Source organism: Rosa chinensis, chromosome 1 (genome assembly GCF_002994745.2).
Source record: "Rosa chinensis cultivar Old Blush chromosome 1, RchiOBHm-V2, whole genome shotgun sequence".
Lineage (NCBI taxonomy): Eukaryota > Viridiplantae > Streptophyta > Magnoliopsida > Rosales > Rosaceae > Rosa > Rosa chinensis.
Genome location: NC_037088.1, coordinates 64,838,310 through 64,854,353, shown reverse-complemented (window position 1 = coordinate 64,854,353; position 16,044 = coordinate 64,838,310). Strand labels below are relative to the sequence as shown.

At 37.0% G+C, this 16,044-nt stretch overlaps 2 protein-coding genes across 2 annotated transcripts; both read left to right on the top strand.

Annotated features, from left to right (window-relative positions):
* Positions 1–716: 716 nt before the first annotated feature.
* Positions 717–3,223, top strand: LOC121051599. Its single transcript, XM_040514224.1, has 2 exons — positions 717–2,051; positions 3,064–3,223. Exon 1 carries the CDS (start codon positions 761–763, stop codon positions 2,006–2,008), a length of 1,248 nt encoding a protein of 415 aa, XP_040370158.1. The 5' UTR covers positions 717–760; the 3' UTR covers positions 2,009–2,051; positions 3,064–3,223.
* A 3,117-nt stretch (positions 3,224–6,340) lies between these two features.
* On the top strand, positions 6,341–8,072 carry LOC112178740. Its single transcript, XM_024316947.2, has 2 exons — positions 6,341–7,678; positions 7,987–8,072. The coding sequence occupies exon 1, from the start codon at positions 6,385–6,387 to the stop codon at positions 7,633–7,635; it is 1,251 nt and encodes a 416-aa protein (XP_024172715.2). The 5' UTR covers positions 6,341–6,384; the 3' UTR covers positions 7,636–7,678; positions 7,987–8,072.
* Positions 8,073–16,044: the final 7,972 nt, after the last annotated feature.

Below are 16,044 nucleotides of genomic sequence, written 5' to 3'. Positions count from 1 at the left end.
GTTAATATTACTAACAATTCATTATGGACATTTTTATCAAGTGGAAAACTAGGTGACATTTTTATCATTTCATATTCTAATATGACCTTTTCCATCATTTCCCTTTGATTTTACACTTTATTAGAGATATATCACAAATTTCGTAGACCAGAAATGATTTTACACATATACTTCTTCACTTTATTGGGGATATACAGATATTTATTTACAGATAAAGTGTAAAATTATTTTTTACAAATATTTATTCACTTTATTGGGGATATATCCTAAAATTCTTCACTTTATCGGAGAGATATTACAAATATCGTAACCAGCCAGTGACTTTCAACCACCTATAGTATTTTTTTGTTTTTATAAACATATTATAACTTGTGGTGTATAGGTTGAAGCAAAAAAAAAAAAACTAAAAAACAGAAAATTTATTATTATTTTATTTTATTAAATTTTTTATATTAAAATGATAATTTTAGCCCTCAAAAGTCAAACTTAACGTCCAATTTGGACGGAATAGTAGAAATTAGACACGGTTGATTGAAATTAGAAAGTTGAGGGAGTAAAAATTCAAAATTGAAAGTAGAGGGGGTGAAATGATGACACCCCAAACCTCAGGGGGTAAACTGAAATTAATCTTTAAATACGTTGACAAAGTAAAAAAAAAAAAAAAACTAAACCCAAAAAAATAGGGTTCTATAGAGGTATAGATACGTTGATAAAAAGGTAGGGCGCTAGCGGCGCTTGAGAAAAGAAAGGTCAAGGGAAGATGGATCAGATCAAAGTGAGTGAATCGGAAACGGAGAATGTGAATCGGAATCGGAATCACAGTTGGAGTCCGAATCCGAGTTCGAATCGCAACCCCAAATTGTATGTATGTTGCCAGGAAGAAAACTTCTTCAGGGGCTGCTACGGCATCCTCGCCATCGATTTGGAGTGTTTGATGGCTTGCTCCTGTGACTTTGATGAAGACAAAGGTGTGGAAATCAAGTGCGCTAGCTGCGAATCCTGCCCCAATCATGATTTGCGGCCAGTCGGTTTACTCTGCGGCGATTACTGCGATATCCCCGACTGCATGGGCTGCTGTCCCTTTGGCTCCCAGGTTGTCTTCGTAGGCGGCGAGTTATCACCGTGGTCTGGTTGCAGACCCAGCCGAAAGGTTTTCGTCTATGACATTGAGGATGAGCTCCGGCTTCAGGGCTTAGAAAACGGCAACAACATCAAGGAGTTGGACAAAAGCTGCAACGGTGTTGCAAATATCCATCATGACATATTTTATCCGCGGATGATGGAGACAGGAGGAGATCTCTATGCTCTCGGAGTTGTCAAATGTGACGTCAGTGTCTCTCAGGTATACAGGCGCCAATCGCAGCGGTGGGAAGCTCTGCCTCCACCCATACCGAGTTTCAGTCATGATTTCACTAGTGAAACTCTATATTCTCTACTTTACACGGACAACAAGATCTTTCTGTCCACCTATTTCCCACAAATGCCGGTCAAATGTTTCGACACCGACCGTAAATGCTGGATAGCTGATTCCGGCTTCCACAGTGAGGTTTTCCCCTTTGTGGGTGAGGCTTTAGTCGTGGACTTGGATAAACCTTTCAAGGAGAAGTTGGTGTTTACCTATGATCGTGATATTATAAACGTGTGGCGATTGGGATTGACTGATGATTTGAAAGGTTCTTATTTTACCAGCTACGGGTTTGTGGATATGAAACCCAGGTTGCTTGGCTTATTGGAAAATTTGCGTGAAGCATCTAAGCAGCTTCGTCTCATCGATCTAGGAGATGGAAAAATCTGCTTTGTTAGGGCCAGGAGTTACCCGGTTGAGGAAAGTACTGTAAATTCACTAGGGCTTGAGAAGGTGCGTGTTGTTATCATAGTATTCAAATATGAGTTTGATCCGAAAGCACGAGCCTTGCCCTACAAGATCCTGTCTACCCGCGCCTTTACCATCATGCCCCATTGCAAGGAATCCTGCTTTGTCCGCCTGCTTAAATGCTTTGTGCTCTAGCTGGATAGCTTCCTTAGTACTCAACATTTTGCAGGTGGCCGGGGTAAAATATTCTCTTCTTTCTTTTTTTTCCTGTCTATTAATCAAATCATTTGTTTGTAGTTGTTGCTGAGTTGGTTGCCGCTTGCTTATATGATGATTAGGTTCCAATAATGCTCTTTTGATTTACTTTATTACTGCAATCTGGATATTATATATGATTAGAGTTTCTTCTAGTTGCCCAAGGATAATTGTTACTGTTATGTAATTATGTCCATGGTAGACATTCATGGTATCTATAGCTTGGAAACTGCTTGATAAAATGGCTAAAGTGTGGCCTTCGCTTTCTATGGTGATAAATATCGAAGGGGTAGATATGATGGATGGGGTTCTTCTGAGGAGTGGCAGTCCTGCTCTTGATGATCTTTCAGTGGATTCCCATCCATTCAGTTCTTGTAGATGGTTGTGAACATGTAGCTAGAATCCCATGAGATTGTTTATGGTACTCTTCCATTTATGGAACTATAAAAACCGGTGTGCTTTGCGTTCTTTCACATGCTAGTCTGCTTAGATTTTGAATCTTATGGCTTGGCTTCAAAAGACATACACTCTTATGGCTCTTGGTTTCCTGTCTTAGTGTAGGCTTTGTGATGACAATTCTCCTTTGCTATGCGCAACTTCTGGGGGATATCATTTTTATGGCCCCAAACGCGCCTCAACCTGCTAGCTTTTGGCCTAAAGATCGTTTGTTATAAGTTGCCCCAGTTGTGAATTTATTCTTTCCAGATACCAATTGATGAACTCTTATAGTTAAAAAATTGCCATTGCCCCCTTTGCTAGATTGATGAGACCTTTTTCTTTTAGGAATTATGCTGCTTCAAAACTGGTTGTTAGTTTTTTTATTACATCTGACGTCTATGTAGTTGAATCACTGGACTCTGTTATTACTTATTAGAGAGTAAATAATGGGTATATGGCTTCCGTTTCCATTCTTAACTTATTTTGAAATTTGAAATTACATGATTACCAGTAACTATATGATATGCATGAAACTGTCGTTTATGGCCCATTTACAGGTCTGGGAATTTAAAGCATGGTTTGGTTCAAATATATGCTGTAGAGGAGTTGCAAGCACATGAAGTTCTGATATGAAATGTAGTTCTGTTAGGCTGATTGTAAGATTATTAATGGTTATGTAAGACTAATGTTATCATTTCTTAGAGATATTAACGGGCATGCAAGACAATTTTATTTTCCATGCAATGGATGTTTGAACTCGGCAAAGCATTAGCATTACGGTACGGTCAGTACCTCAAATGTTCTTGCCAGACAATCCCTTCACATGGTAAATAGAAAGAACGCACGAGGAACTTGGCTAGCATTCCTCGTGCGAACCTCTTCAGCTTCTTCAGTCTCCCATCCTCTGCTAAAGCATTCAGTATTGTGAAATGGTACCCGTTGCCCATTGCTTGGCATCCAATTTTGTAACCAAAGCCCAGGGGTGTCTAATTTGTGAGAATCTAACTACTATGATCACGAATTCTTGACTTTTTAGAAAGGAGAAAAAAAAATTAAAAGGACCTGAATCTACAATCATCGATGCAGGCGCTTTAGACTAATTTTAACCCAATTGCTTGAATCTCTTTTTGGAACCCCTGCGTTGTGCAAGTCAACTGCCATTCTAATTGATGATGTATCCAATTGCTCGAGGTTAACACAAGTACGGTATCGTTGCAAATTGCGAAAATGGATTCAGTACTAAAAAGAGTGCAAAAGATTTACCAAAATAGTGATTGTATCTGCAGTTTAAGGCCCAAATGTCGTTCTCCTGCTTAAGCGTTAATAGTTTTACATGCATGTTGTTAATAGGAAATTTTCAATGCTGAAAAATCGTATAAGAAGGGAACAAATTTTGTAACCTAGCCTAGGCCTGCAGTAAGAAACAAAAAAAAGGCTCATTATCTAAAAAATATCTTATAAGAAAGAATGCCACCACCATTCATTTTGGGGTAAGGTTTATGGCAATATGACCATACAACCATTAGATATGGTGTAATGGAAACTATAACTTAGCCTTGCTAAGCCATGAGAACTCTGATCTTTCACTCACAACCATCTTTCCATCATTCTCAGTCTTCTCCATGCATGGAACTAGAGCCGGCCCTGAAGGCTGCCGCCTGAGGCAGCTGTCTCAGGCCACCGATTTCCGGGGGCCTCCAAGAATTTAATTGTGTATATATGGTATATATACTATATATTTTTTTTTCCTTTCTATGACAATCACAAACAGACGTGTTGCTCTAGCAGTAAGCTGTTTGTCTCTTTTCAAACAAATCAAGGTTTGAACCTCACAGCTGTATTATCTTTTTTTAAATTTTTTTATTTTCTTTTCCTTTTCCATATAAAGAAAGACAAATAATAATTGTCTTTTCCTTTTTCATATCAATAACTAATTCATTTCCTTCTTCATATAAAAATATTTTCCTTATGAAAATTGATTTTTTTTTCCTTTTCCTTTTGAAAAATGCTAGAGATCCCAAAAATTTGTACCAAAATAGGATCCCAAATGACATGGCACATGCCATATCATCACCCTGTGATTTCCACATGGTATATGTTCTCTGCAATTTTTTTTTTTTACAACATAAAATTTAAAAAATTGTTCTTGTATGAACAGTAGCTACAAATCCTAAACGTCATCCATGTATCACACCAAGCCACCATCACTACACCTTCACTGGTTAATTCACTTGCTCTAAAAAATTACCCAGATTGTTAGGTAAACAAAGGACGGTTAGATTCAGAAGGGGACATGTATTCCTTGAAGCTAGTTTCTTCTAAATAATCTCTCACAAACAAGAATTTTATCTCTAAATGATCTGTCTCCTTTACAATTGTGTACTTTAGCCATTCAAAAGATGTGAAAAAACCTTGGATGAGTACTCGAATTTAGAAGTGAAAAATATTTTATAAGGCTTCAGGGCGTAGATCACTAGGGTATGGGATATTGGTGTATCATCGTTATGATCAAAGGGAGGAAAGTAATAATTGGGAGACTGATTACAAAGGAAGTTTAGTGAGAGAGGGTATGGGGATGCGGTGATGGCAACACAACCGGGGATGCTTCCCCACGAATGATCTCAAGTTGTTCTTGGATGATGATATATGGCCAAATTCTGCCAGACCTTATCATGAAAAAAGCTCTCTGGTAAAGAGTATCAGCATCCAGTTGTTGTGATTAATTGGTCATCATCATCATCATTTCTGATTTGTTCTCATGTTTCCTTTCCTCTAATAAAATAAAAGTACCAATTCTTTCGTTTGTGTTCATGTTGAATTAGACATCGTTTCTGTTCATTGTTTGTTTGCAGAGTTTAATTCATCTTCTTCTTCTGTTTCGGTAATATTAGGGTTTTAATTCAAAATATTATAGTAGTTTCTAAAAAATAAAATAAAAATTATTCACACATTGGAAATTAACATGTTAAAACAGATTATGTGGCAGCTGCCAAATCATTTAGGATTCATATTTGGTATAATCTTTTGGAGTCTCTAGCACTATTCTTTCCTTTTTCATATGAAAACAAACAATTAATTCATTTTCTTTTCTTTTTTCATATTAATAACTAATTTATTTCCTTCTCCATATAAAAATGTTGACCAAAAATCCTAGCCTATATATTAATTATTTTTAACTACTTTTGTATTTTTATCATTTCATATTCTAATATGACATTTTCCATCATTTCCCTTTGATTTTACACTTTATTAGAGATATATCACAAATTTCGTAGACCAGAAATGATTTCTTCACTTTATTGGGGATATACAGATATTTATTTACAGATAAAGTGTAAAATTATTTTTTACAAATATTTATTCACTTTATTGGGGATATATCCTAAAATTCTTCACTTTATCGGAGATATATTACAAATATCGTAGACCAGCGAGTGATTTTCAACCACCTATAGTATTTTTTTGTTTTTATAAACCTATTATAACTTGTGGTGTATAGGTTGAAGCAAAAAAAAAAAACTAAAAAACAGAATTTTTTTTATTATTTTATTTTATTAATTTTTTTTATGTTGAAATGATCATTTTAGCCCTCAAAAGTCAAACTTAACGTCCAATTTGGACGGAATAGTAGAAATTGGACACGGTTGGTTGAAATTAGAAAGTTTAGGGAGTAAAAATTCAAAATTAAAAGTAGAGGGGGTGAAATGATGACACCCCCAAATCTCAGAGGGATAAACTGAAATTAATCCTTAAATACGTTGACAAAGTAAAAAAAAAAAAAAACTAAACCCAAAAAAATAGGGTTCTATAGAGGTATAGATACGTTGATAAAAAGGTAGGGCGCTAGCGGCGCTTGAGAAAAGAAAGGTCAAGGGAAGATGGATCAGATCAAAGTGAGTGAATCGGAAACGGAGAATGTGAATCGGAATCGGAATCACAGTTGGAGTCCGAATCCGAGTTCGAATCGCAACCCCAAATTGTATGTATGTTGCCAGGAAGAAAACTTCTTCAGGGGCTGCTACGGCATCCTCGCCATCGATTTGGAGTGTTTGATGGCTTGCTCCTGTGACTTTGATGAAGACAAAGGTGTGGAAATCAAGTGCGCTAGCTGCGAATCCTGCCCCAATCATGATTTGCGGCCAGTCGGTTTACTCTGCGGCGATTACTGCGATATCCCCGACTGCATGGGCTGCTGTCCCTTTGGCTCCCAGGTTGTCTTCGTAGGCGGCGAGTTATCACCGTGGGCGTATGATTGCAGACCCAGCCGAAAGGTTTTCGTCTATGACATTGAGGATGAGCTCCGGCTTCAGGGCTTAGAAAACGGCAACAACATCAAGGAGTTGGACAAAAGCTGCAACGGTGTTGCAAATATCCATCATGACATATTTTATCCGCGGATGATGGAGACAGGAGGAGATCTCTATGCTCTCGGAGTTGTCAAATGTGACGTCAGTGTCTCTCAGGTATACAGGAGCCAATCGCAGCGGTGGGAAGCTCTGCCTCCACCCATACCGAGTTTCAGTCATGATTTCACTAGTGAAACTCTATATTCTCTACTTTACACGGACAACAAGATCTTTCTGTCCACCTATTTCCCACAAATGCCGGTCAAATGTTTCGACACCGACCGTAAATGCTGGATAGCTGATTCCGGCTTCCACAGTGAGGTTTTCCCCTTTGTGGGTGAGGCTTTAGTCGTGGACTTGGATAAGCCTTGCAAGGAGAAGTTGGTGTTTACCTATGATCGTGATATTATAAACGTGTGGCGATTGGGATTGACTGATGATTTGAAAGGTTCTTATTTTACCAGCTACGGGTTTGTGGATATGAAACCCAGGTTGCTTGGCTTATTGGAAAATTTGCGTGAAGCATCTAAGCAGCTTCGTCTCATCGATCTAGGAGATGGAAAAATCTGCTTTGTTAGGGCCAGGAGTTACCCGGTTGAGGAAAGTACTGTAAATTCACTAGGGCTTGAGAAGGTGCGTGTTGTTATCATAGTATTCAAATACGAGTTTGATCCGAGAGCACGAGCCTTGCCCTACAAGATCCTGTCTACCCGCGCCTTTACCATCATGCCCCATTGCAAGGAATCCTGCTTTGTCCGCCTGCTTAAATGCTTTGTGCGCTAGCTAGATAGCTTCCTTAGTACTCAACATGTTGCAGGTGGCCGGGGTAAAATATTCTCTTCTTTCTTTTTTTTCCTGTCTATTAATCAAATCATTTGTTTGTAGTTGTTGCTGAGTTGGTTGCCGCTTGCTTATATGATGATTAGGTTCCAATAATGCTCTTTTGATTTACTTTATTACTGCAATCTGGATATTATATATGATTAGAGTTTCTTCTAGTTGGAAGCCCAAGGATAATTGTAACTGTTATGTAATTATGTCCATGATAGACATTCTTGGTATCTATAGCTTGGAAACTGCTTGATAAAATGGCTAAAGTGTGGCCTTCTCTTTCTATGGTGATAAATATCGAAGGGGTAGATATGATGGATGGGGTTCCTCTGAGGAGTGGCAGTCCTGCTCTTGATGATCTTTCAGTGGATTCCCATCCATTCAGTTCTTCTAGATGGTTGTGAACATGTAGCTAGAATCCCATGGGGTTCCTTATGATACTCTTCCATTTATGGACCTATAAAAGCCGGTGTGCGTTACGTTCTTTGACATGCCAGTCTGCTTAGATTTTGAATCTTATGGCTTGACTTCAAAAGACATACACTCTTATGGCATTTCACTAAGACTTCGTGATGACATTCTCCTTTGCTATGTGCAAGTACTCCTCGGGGTTCTCATTTTTATGCCCACAAACGCGCCTCAACCTACTAGTTTTTGGCCGAAAGATCATGTTTAATGATGTGCCATAAGTTGCCCCAACTGTGAATGTATTCTTTTCAGATAATAATTGATGAACTCTTGTAGATATTTTAAGGGACCTATTTTAAGTCCATTAGCCAGCATATGGCATATATTATATTATATATACTCAAACCAAATCCCCGGTACACGGCGTTTGACAAATAGAATATCTTGATAGATTTAATTTGATGGTGAAGAGGTCGAATACCTAGGCTCAATTTGCCTGTCCTAATGTATATAGCTTCTGCAGCTTCTGGATTTGCTAAACCCGTACGTTCTATCATTGATAAGGAAATGATCGAATAGCTATCTGTTTGTGGACAACAATTTTACTTAGTTGAGAATTATTTACACACTTGGATGTGTATATGACACGTCAACGCATTATTTCTGACTGTATTAAATCAAAGACTTCTATACTAATCCTAAAAATGAAAATTAAGTGAGTTTTAATTAGAAATCAGCTTTAAATAACTCATTGATTTGATTATACTATTGGAAATAATAATTAAACATGGGAAATAGACGTAGGAAAGAGCAAGAAATGGATTCACTTTTCATGGGTTTTTGGGGGGACAAAATATGTACTATAGTTAGGCATTTCGGCTTCAAAACAATGAGTATTCGGCCTCATTTTAGCTTCCATGTCACATTGATGATTCCAGACAACAAAGAAATCTCAAAGAATTATGAGATTACGTATGAGTTGATAGAAAGATCTTCCATACACATTTGATGATATATACTGTTGCTCAAGGAATCATAGAGCACGATGATATCGAACCACGCTCTGTTAAAAAGTGTCAACAAAGAGCAGATTGGCCTAAATGGAAAGAATCAATCCAGGTAGAATTAGATTCTCTGACAAAAAGACAGGTATTTGGTCAGGTGGTGCTAACCACACCAAGTGTAAAGCCTGTAGGACATAAATGAGTCTTTGTCAGAAAGCGTAATGAGAAGAATGAAGTCCTGAGGTACAAGGCTCGCCTTGTGGCGCAAGGTTTCTCACAATGCCCTAGAATTGACTACGAGGAGACATACTTTCCCGTAATGGACGTTATAACGTTACGCTACTTAGTTAGCTTAGTAATTTCCAAAGGACTGGAAATGCAGCTCATGGATGTGATTACTGCATATCTCTATGGGGATCTAGATTCAGAGATATATATGAAAAGTACCTGATGGCCTTGCATTACCCAAGTCAAGTGACTCTAAACCATAGAGTGCGTTTGCAATTAAGTTGAAACGCTCACTTTACGAATTGAAACAATCCGGGCGGATGTGGTATACCCGTCTAAGTGACTACTTGATTGGAAAGGGATATAAGAACGATGTGGTATAGTTTGATGACCAAAGTGAAGATTTTAAAAGTCGGATGACCAAAGTGTCGAGCGAAACATAGTTCGATGACCAAAGTGATATTTCTGCCTTATATATATCATACTAGTTTTTATTTTCTTTCTATCTATTAGATACCAGGAAACAATATGAACAATCATAAGAATTTGTAATGCATAATTTATAACAATATTAAAAGCTATTAAACTTATTCAAAAAAAAAAAACAGCTATTAAACATATTCCAACTGTAGTTCCTTTTCTAATATGAATGTCTTTTTAGTCATTTCACATACCCATATAATCTAATTTTAAATGTAGAAAAATTTCAATGAGTATTAAGTAATTAGAGATGTGTTAATAAAATTTCTCTGCTTTTCACTAAAAAAATTTAATAGTAAAAACTTCACAATAAAAAGAGAAAAGACAACTGATCTCTTATCCATCATTTCATAAAAATGTTGCAGCTCTTTCTATTGGTTGTCTTCACCCAAAAACTCCCTTAGCCCGGCTCTCGCCGACACAATCAACTCGGTATCTCCAGGTGTGGTTTGAATCTGGACCTCAAGAACTCCGGTATTAATGGTAAAGATGGCCTTAAACCCACCTATCTTTGATCCCCCATTTTTTAACAGAAAGGAAACTCTACTTATATAGAGTTTCACCGCCCATAGTGTTGCACACGTAAGCCTAACGTTTCCATTTCTATCCTCATATCTTGGACCGACGAACGTGTCCCAATTTACAGCATTTAGAGGAAACGACAGCGTGATGTAGGACGAGAATTGGCCTGGTTTAGCCGAAAAACTAGAAAAATAAAGAAGCGGCATGAAATTAAGAAGAATGATTGGAAAATATGTAACTCACACGTAATCAGGTTACTAGCCTCTAGAATATTCATATTCACGAAGATTTGGTTTTGGACTTTTCGGGTTTCTCGTGCGAAAAGTCAAGCTTTGATTTTGAATATGATTTGATTAACTTTTGGCTAGAATATCCGTTTGAGACGCATGATACATTTCCATTATGGTATTAATGGTATCTCCAGGTGTGGTTTGAATCTGGACCTCAAGAACTCCGGTATTAATGGTAAAGATAGGTGGGTTTAAGGCCATCTTTCCAGAACGGTATCTCCAGATGTGGTTTGAATCTGGACCTCAAGAACTTCGGTATTAATGGTAAGGATGGCCTTAAACCCAACTCTCTTTGATCCCCCTTTTTTTAACAGAAAGGAAACTCTACTTATATAGAGTTTCATCGCTCGTAGTGCTGCACACGTAAGCCTAACGTTTCCATTTTTGTCCTCACATCTTGGACCGACGAACGTGTCCCAATTTACAGCATTTAAAGGAAACGGCGGCGTGATGTAGGACAAGAATGGACCTGGTTTAGCCGAAAACTAGAAAATAAAGAAGCGGCGTGAAATTAAGAAGATTGATCGAAAAATAGGTAACTCACACGTAATCAGGTTACTAATGGCCTTGCATTACCCAATTCAAGTGACTCTAAACCATAGAGTGCGTTTGCAATTAAGTTGAAACGCTCACTTTATGAATTGAAACAATCCGGGCGGATGTGGTATACCCGTCTAAGTGACTACTTGATTGGAAAGGGATATAAGAACGATGTGGTATAGTTTGATGACCAAAGTGAAGATTTTAAAAGTCGGATGACCAAAGTGTCGAACGAAACAAAGTGATATTTCTGCCTTATATATATCATACTAGTTTTTATTTTCTTTCTATCTATTAGATACCATGAAACAATATGAACAATCATAAGAATTTGTAATGCATAATTTATAACAATATTAAAAGCTATTAAACTTATTCAAAAAAAAAAAAAAAGCTATTGAACATATTCCAACTGTAGTTCCTTTTCTAATATGAATGTCTTTTTAGTCATTTCACATACCCATATAATCTAATTTTAAATGTAGAAAAATTTCAATGAGTATTAAGTATTTAGAGATGTGTTAATAAAATTTCTCTGCTTTTCACTAAAAAAAATTAATAGTAAAAACTTCACAATAAAAAGAGAAAAGACAACTGATCTCTTATCCATCATTTCATAAAAATGTTGCAGCTCTTTCTTTTGGTTGTCTTCACCCAAAAACTCCCTTAGCCCGGCTCTCGCCGACACAATCAACTCGGTATCTCCAGGTGTGGTTTGAATCTGGACCTCAAGAACTCCGGTATTAATGGTAAAGATGGCCTTAAACCCACCTATCTTTGATCCCCCATTTTTTAACAGAAAGGAAACTCTACTTATATAGAGTTTCACCGCCCATAGTGTTGCACACGTAAGCCTAACGTTTCCATTTCTATCCTCATATCTTGGACCGACGAACGTGTCCCAATTTACAGCATTTAGAGGAAACGACAGCGTGATGTAGGACGAGAATTGGCCTAATTTAGCCAAAAAACTAGAAAAATAAAGAAGCGGCATGAAATTAAGAAGACTGATTGGAAAATATGTAACTCACACGTAATCAGGTTACTAGCCGCTGGAATATTCATATTCAAGAAGATTTGGTTTTGGACTTTTCGGGTTTCTCGTGCGAAAAGTCAAGCTTTGATTTTGAATATGATTTGATTAACTTTTGGCTAGAATATCCGTTTGAGACGCATGATACATTTCCATTATGGTATTAATGGTATCTCCAGGTGTGGTTTGAATCTGGACCTCAAGAACTCCGGTATTAATGGTAAAGATAGGTGGGTTTAAGGCCATCTTTCCAGAACGGTATCTCCAGATGTGGTTTGAATCTGGACCTCAAGAACTTCGGTATTAATGGTAAGGATGGCCTTAAACCCACCTCTCTTTGATCCCCTTTTTTTAACAGAAAGGAAACTCTACTTATATAGAGTTTCATCGCTCGTAGTGCTGCACACGTAAGCCTAACGTTTCCATTTTTGTCCTCACATCTTGGACCGACGAACGTGTCCCAATTTACAGCATTTAGAGGAAACGGCGGCGTGATGTAGGACAAGAATGGACCTGGTTTAGCCGAAAACTAGAAAATAAAGAAGCGGCGTGAAATTAAGAAGATTGATCGAAAAATAGGTAACTCACACGTAATCAGGTTACTAATGGCCTTGCATTACCCAATTCAAGTGACTCTAAACCATAGAGTGCGTTTGCAATTAAGTTGAAACGCTCACTTTATGAATTGAAACAATCCGGGCGGATGTGGTATACCCGTCTAAGTGACTACTTGATTGGAAAGGGATATAAGAACGATGTGGTATAGTTTGATGACCAAAGTGAAGATTTTAAAAGTCGGATGACCAAAGTGTCGAGCGAAACAAAGTGATATTTCTGCCTTATATATATCATACTAGTTTTTATTTTCTTTCTATCTATTAGATACCAGGAAACAATATGAACAATCATAAGAATTTGTAATGCATAATTTATAACAATATTAAAAACTATTAAACTTATTCAAAAAAAAAAAAAAAAGCTATTGAACATATTCCAACTGTAGTTCCTTTTCTAATATGAATGTCTTTTTACTCATTTCACATACCCATATAATCTAATTTTAAATGTAGAAAAATTTCAATGAGTATTGAGTATTTAGAGATGTGTTAATAAAATTTCTCTGCTTTTCACTAAAAAAATTTAATAGTAAAAACTTCACAATAAAAAGAGAAAAGACAACTGATCTCTTATCCATCATTTCATAAAAATGTTGCAGCTCTTTCTTTTGGTTGTCTTCACCCAAAAACTCCCTTAGCCCGGCTCTCGCCGACACAATCAACTCGGTATCTCCAGGTGTGGTTTGAATCTGGACCTCAAGAACTCCGGTATTAATGGTAAAGATGGCCTTAAACCCACCTATCTTTGATCCCCCATTTTTTAACAGAAAGGAAACTCTACTTATATAGAGTTTCACCGCCCATAGTGTTGCACACGTAAGCCTAACGTTTCCATTTCTATCCTCATATCTTGGACCGACGAACGTGTCCCAATTTACAGCATTTAGAGGAAACGACAGCGTGATGTAGGACGAGAATTGGCCTAATTTAGCCAAAAAACTAGAAAAATAAAGAAGCGGCATGAAATTAAGAAGACTGATTGGAAAATATGTAACTCACACGTAATCAGGTTACTAGCCGCTGGAATATTCATATTCAAGAAGATTTGGTTTTGGACTTTTCGGGTTTCTCGTGCGAAAAGTCAAGCTTTGATTTTGAATATGATTTGATTAACTTTTGGCTAGAATATCCGTTTGAGACGCATGATACATTTCCATTATGGTATTAATGGTATCTCCAGGTGTGGTTTGAATCTGGACCTCAAGAACTCCGGTATTAATGGTAAAGATAGGTGGGTTTAAGGCCATCTTTCCAGAACGGTATCTCCAGATGTGGTTTGAATCTGGACCTCAAGAACTTCGGTATTAATGGTAAGGATGGCCTTAAACCCACCTCTCTTTGATCCCCCTTTTTTTAACAGAAAGGAAACTCTACTTATATAGAGTTTCATCGCTCGTAGTGCTGCACACGTAAGCCTAACGTTTCCATTTTTGTCCTCACATCTTGGACCGACGAACGTGTCCCAATTTACAGCATTTAGAGGAAACGGCGGCGTGATGTAGGACAAGAATGGACCTGGTTTAGCCGAAAACTAGAAAATAAAGAAGCGGCGTGAAATTAAGAAGATTGATCGAAAAATAGGTAACTCACACGTAATCAGGTTACTAATGGCCTTGCATTACCCAATTCAAGTGACTCTAAACCATAGAGTGCGTTTGCAATTAAGTTGAAACGCTCACTTTATGAATTGAAACAATCCGGGCGGATGTGGTATACCCGTCTAAGTGACTACTTGATTGGAAAGGGATATAAGAACGATGTGGTTGACGTCGCTTTTGGGAAGCGCGCAATTTAACCCTGAAAATATCGTTAGTAGTATAAGCAAATAGGGATCGTTCTATCCGGGGATTGAGGGTACACTTGTAATTGTGAAACAAATAAAGAAAAGTATTATTTACAAAAATAAAATAAAGAATATAAATATATACAATTGTATAAACAAATAAAGAATTAAAATAATAAAGTATTATTTACAAAAATAAAATAAAGAATAAATATATACAAGTAAACACAAATAAGGGGGGATTAGGATTCTTAAAATTAAAATTAAAATAAATAAAAATAAAGAAAATGTAAAAACATATATACAAGGGTGGAACGCAAGGAACAAAGATCAAAATCAATTCCATGTAATCAAATTTGATTCAAACCCTATAATTGTTCTTCCAAGTCATGAGAGAGGAGTTGATCATGTGAAACATTCGAAAGCAAATGATTTCCCATATTTTACTTTTCAATGCTAATTAACCTAAGCGAAAGCACCTAGATTAATTCTATCAAACATGCAATCAAGCCCTAGAAAGCTAGTCAATCATGACATGTTCAACGCATTAGACATAGAGAAAGGCTATCAACTCAAGTGTACAACTTAGTTATGGAAAAGTCCACCTAATTGCAATCCTCTTCAATTAAATTCGATTCTTGTCCAGAACCTTTACTACTTTTGATTCAAGTTACACAAAACGAAAAGTCGATTTCATGTTCTTAAACCTAGCACCAATTACATGCAAATCTTATAAGTGTCGACCCAAATAAAATAATCATATAAAAGTTTTCTGTAAAGCAAATTTAATCGAACAAACTCACATAAGCAACTTAGAATCACAATTATAGAATTCGAAAAATTTATTTAAACATAGAAATTGAGCTTAAACTTTGCCCTAAACATTATTGTTAACTAGAAACAAGTTCATACGAAATCAAACAAGGAAACCAAAAAGGTTACAAGGAAAAGGAACGAATTACACCGTGAGTGGAGATGGAGATGGAGAGCTAGATGGTTGGATCTTGAATCTTGGAAGCAAGCCTTCAAGGTGGATGATGGAGGATATGATCTTCACGGCTCCTTCTTCTTCCTCTCTTTGCTTGAAAATGCAGAAACTTAAAACTAGAGAATGAAAAAGAAATATGGAGAGGAAATGGAGGGACAAGGAGATGGAATGGATGAAGGAATTGTGTATAGGAAATGGTGACTAAGGAAAATGGAGAGGAAATGGTGAGACAAGGAGATGAGATGGATGAAGGAATTGGTGTATAGAAAAATGGAAAGGAAATGGAGAGACAAAGAAGATGGAATGGATGAAGGAATTGGTGTATAGAAAAATGGAAAGGAAATGGAGAGACAAAGAAGATGGAATGGATGAAGGAATTGGTATTTTGAGAGTGAGAGGAGAAGTGTATTTATAGCCAAAAAAATGATGAATGGAGGGTGGAGATGAACATAAATGAAGGGCTAGATA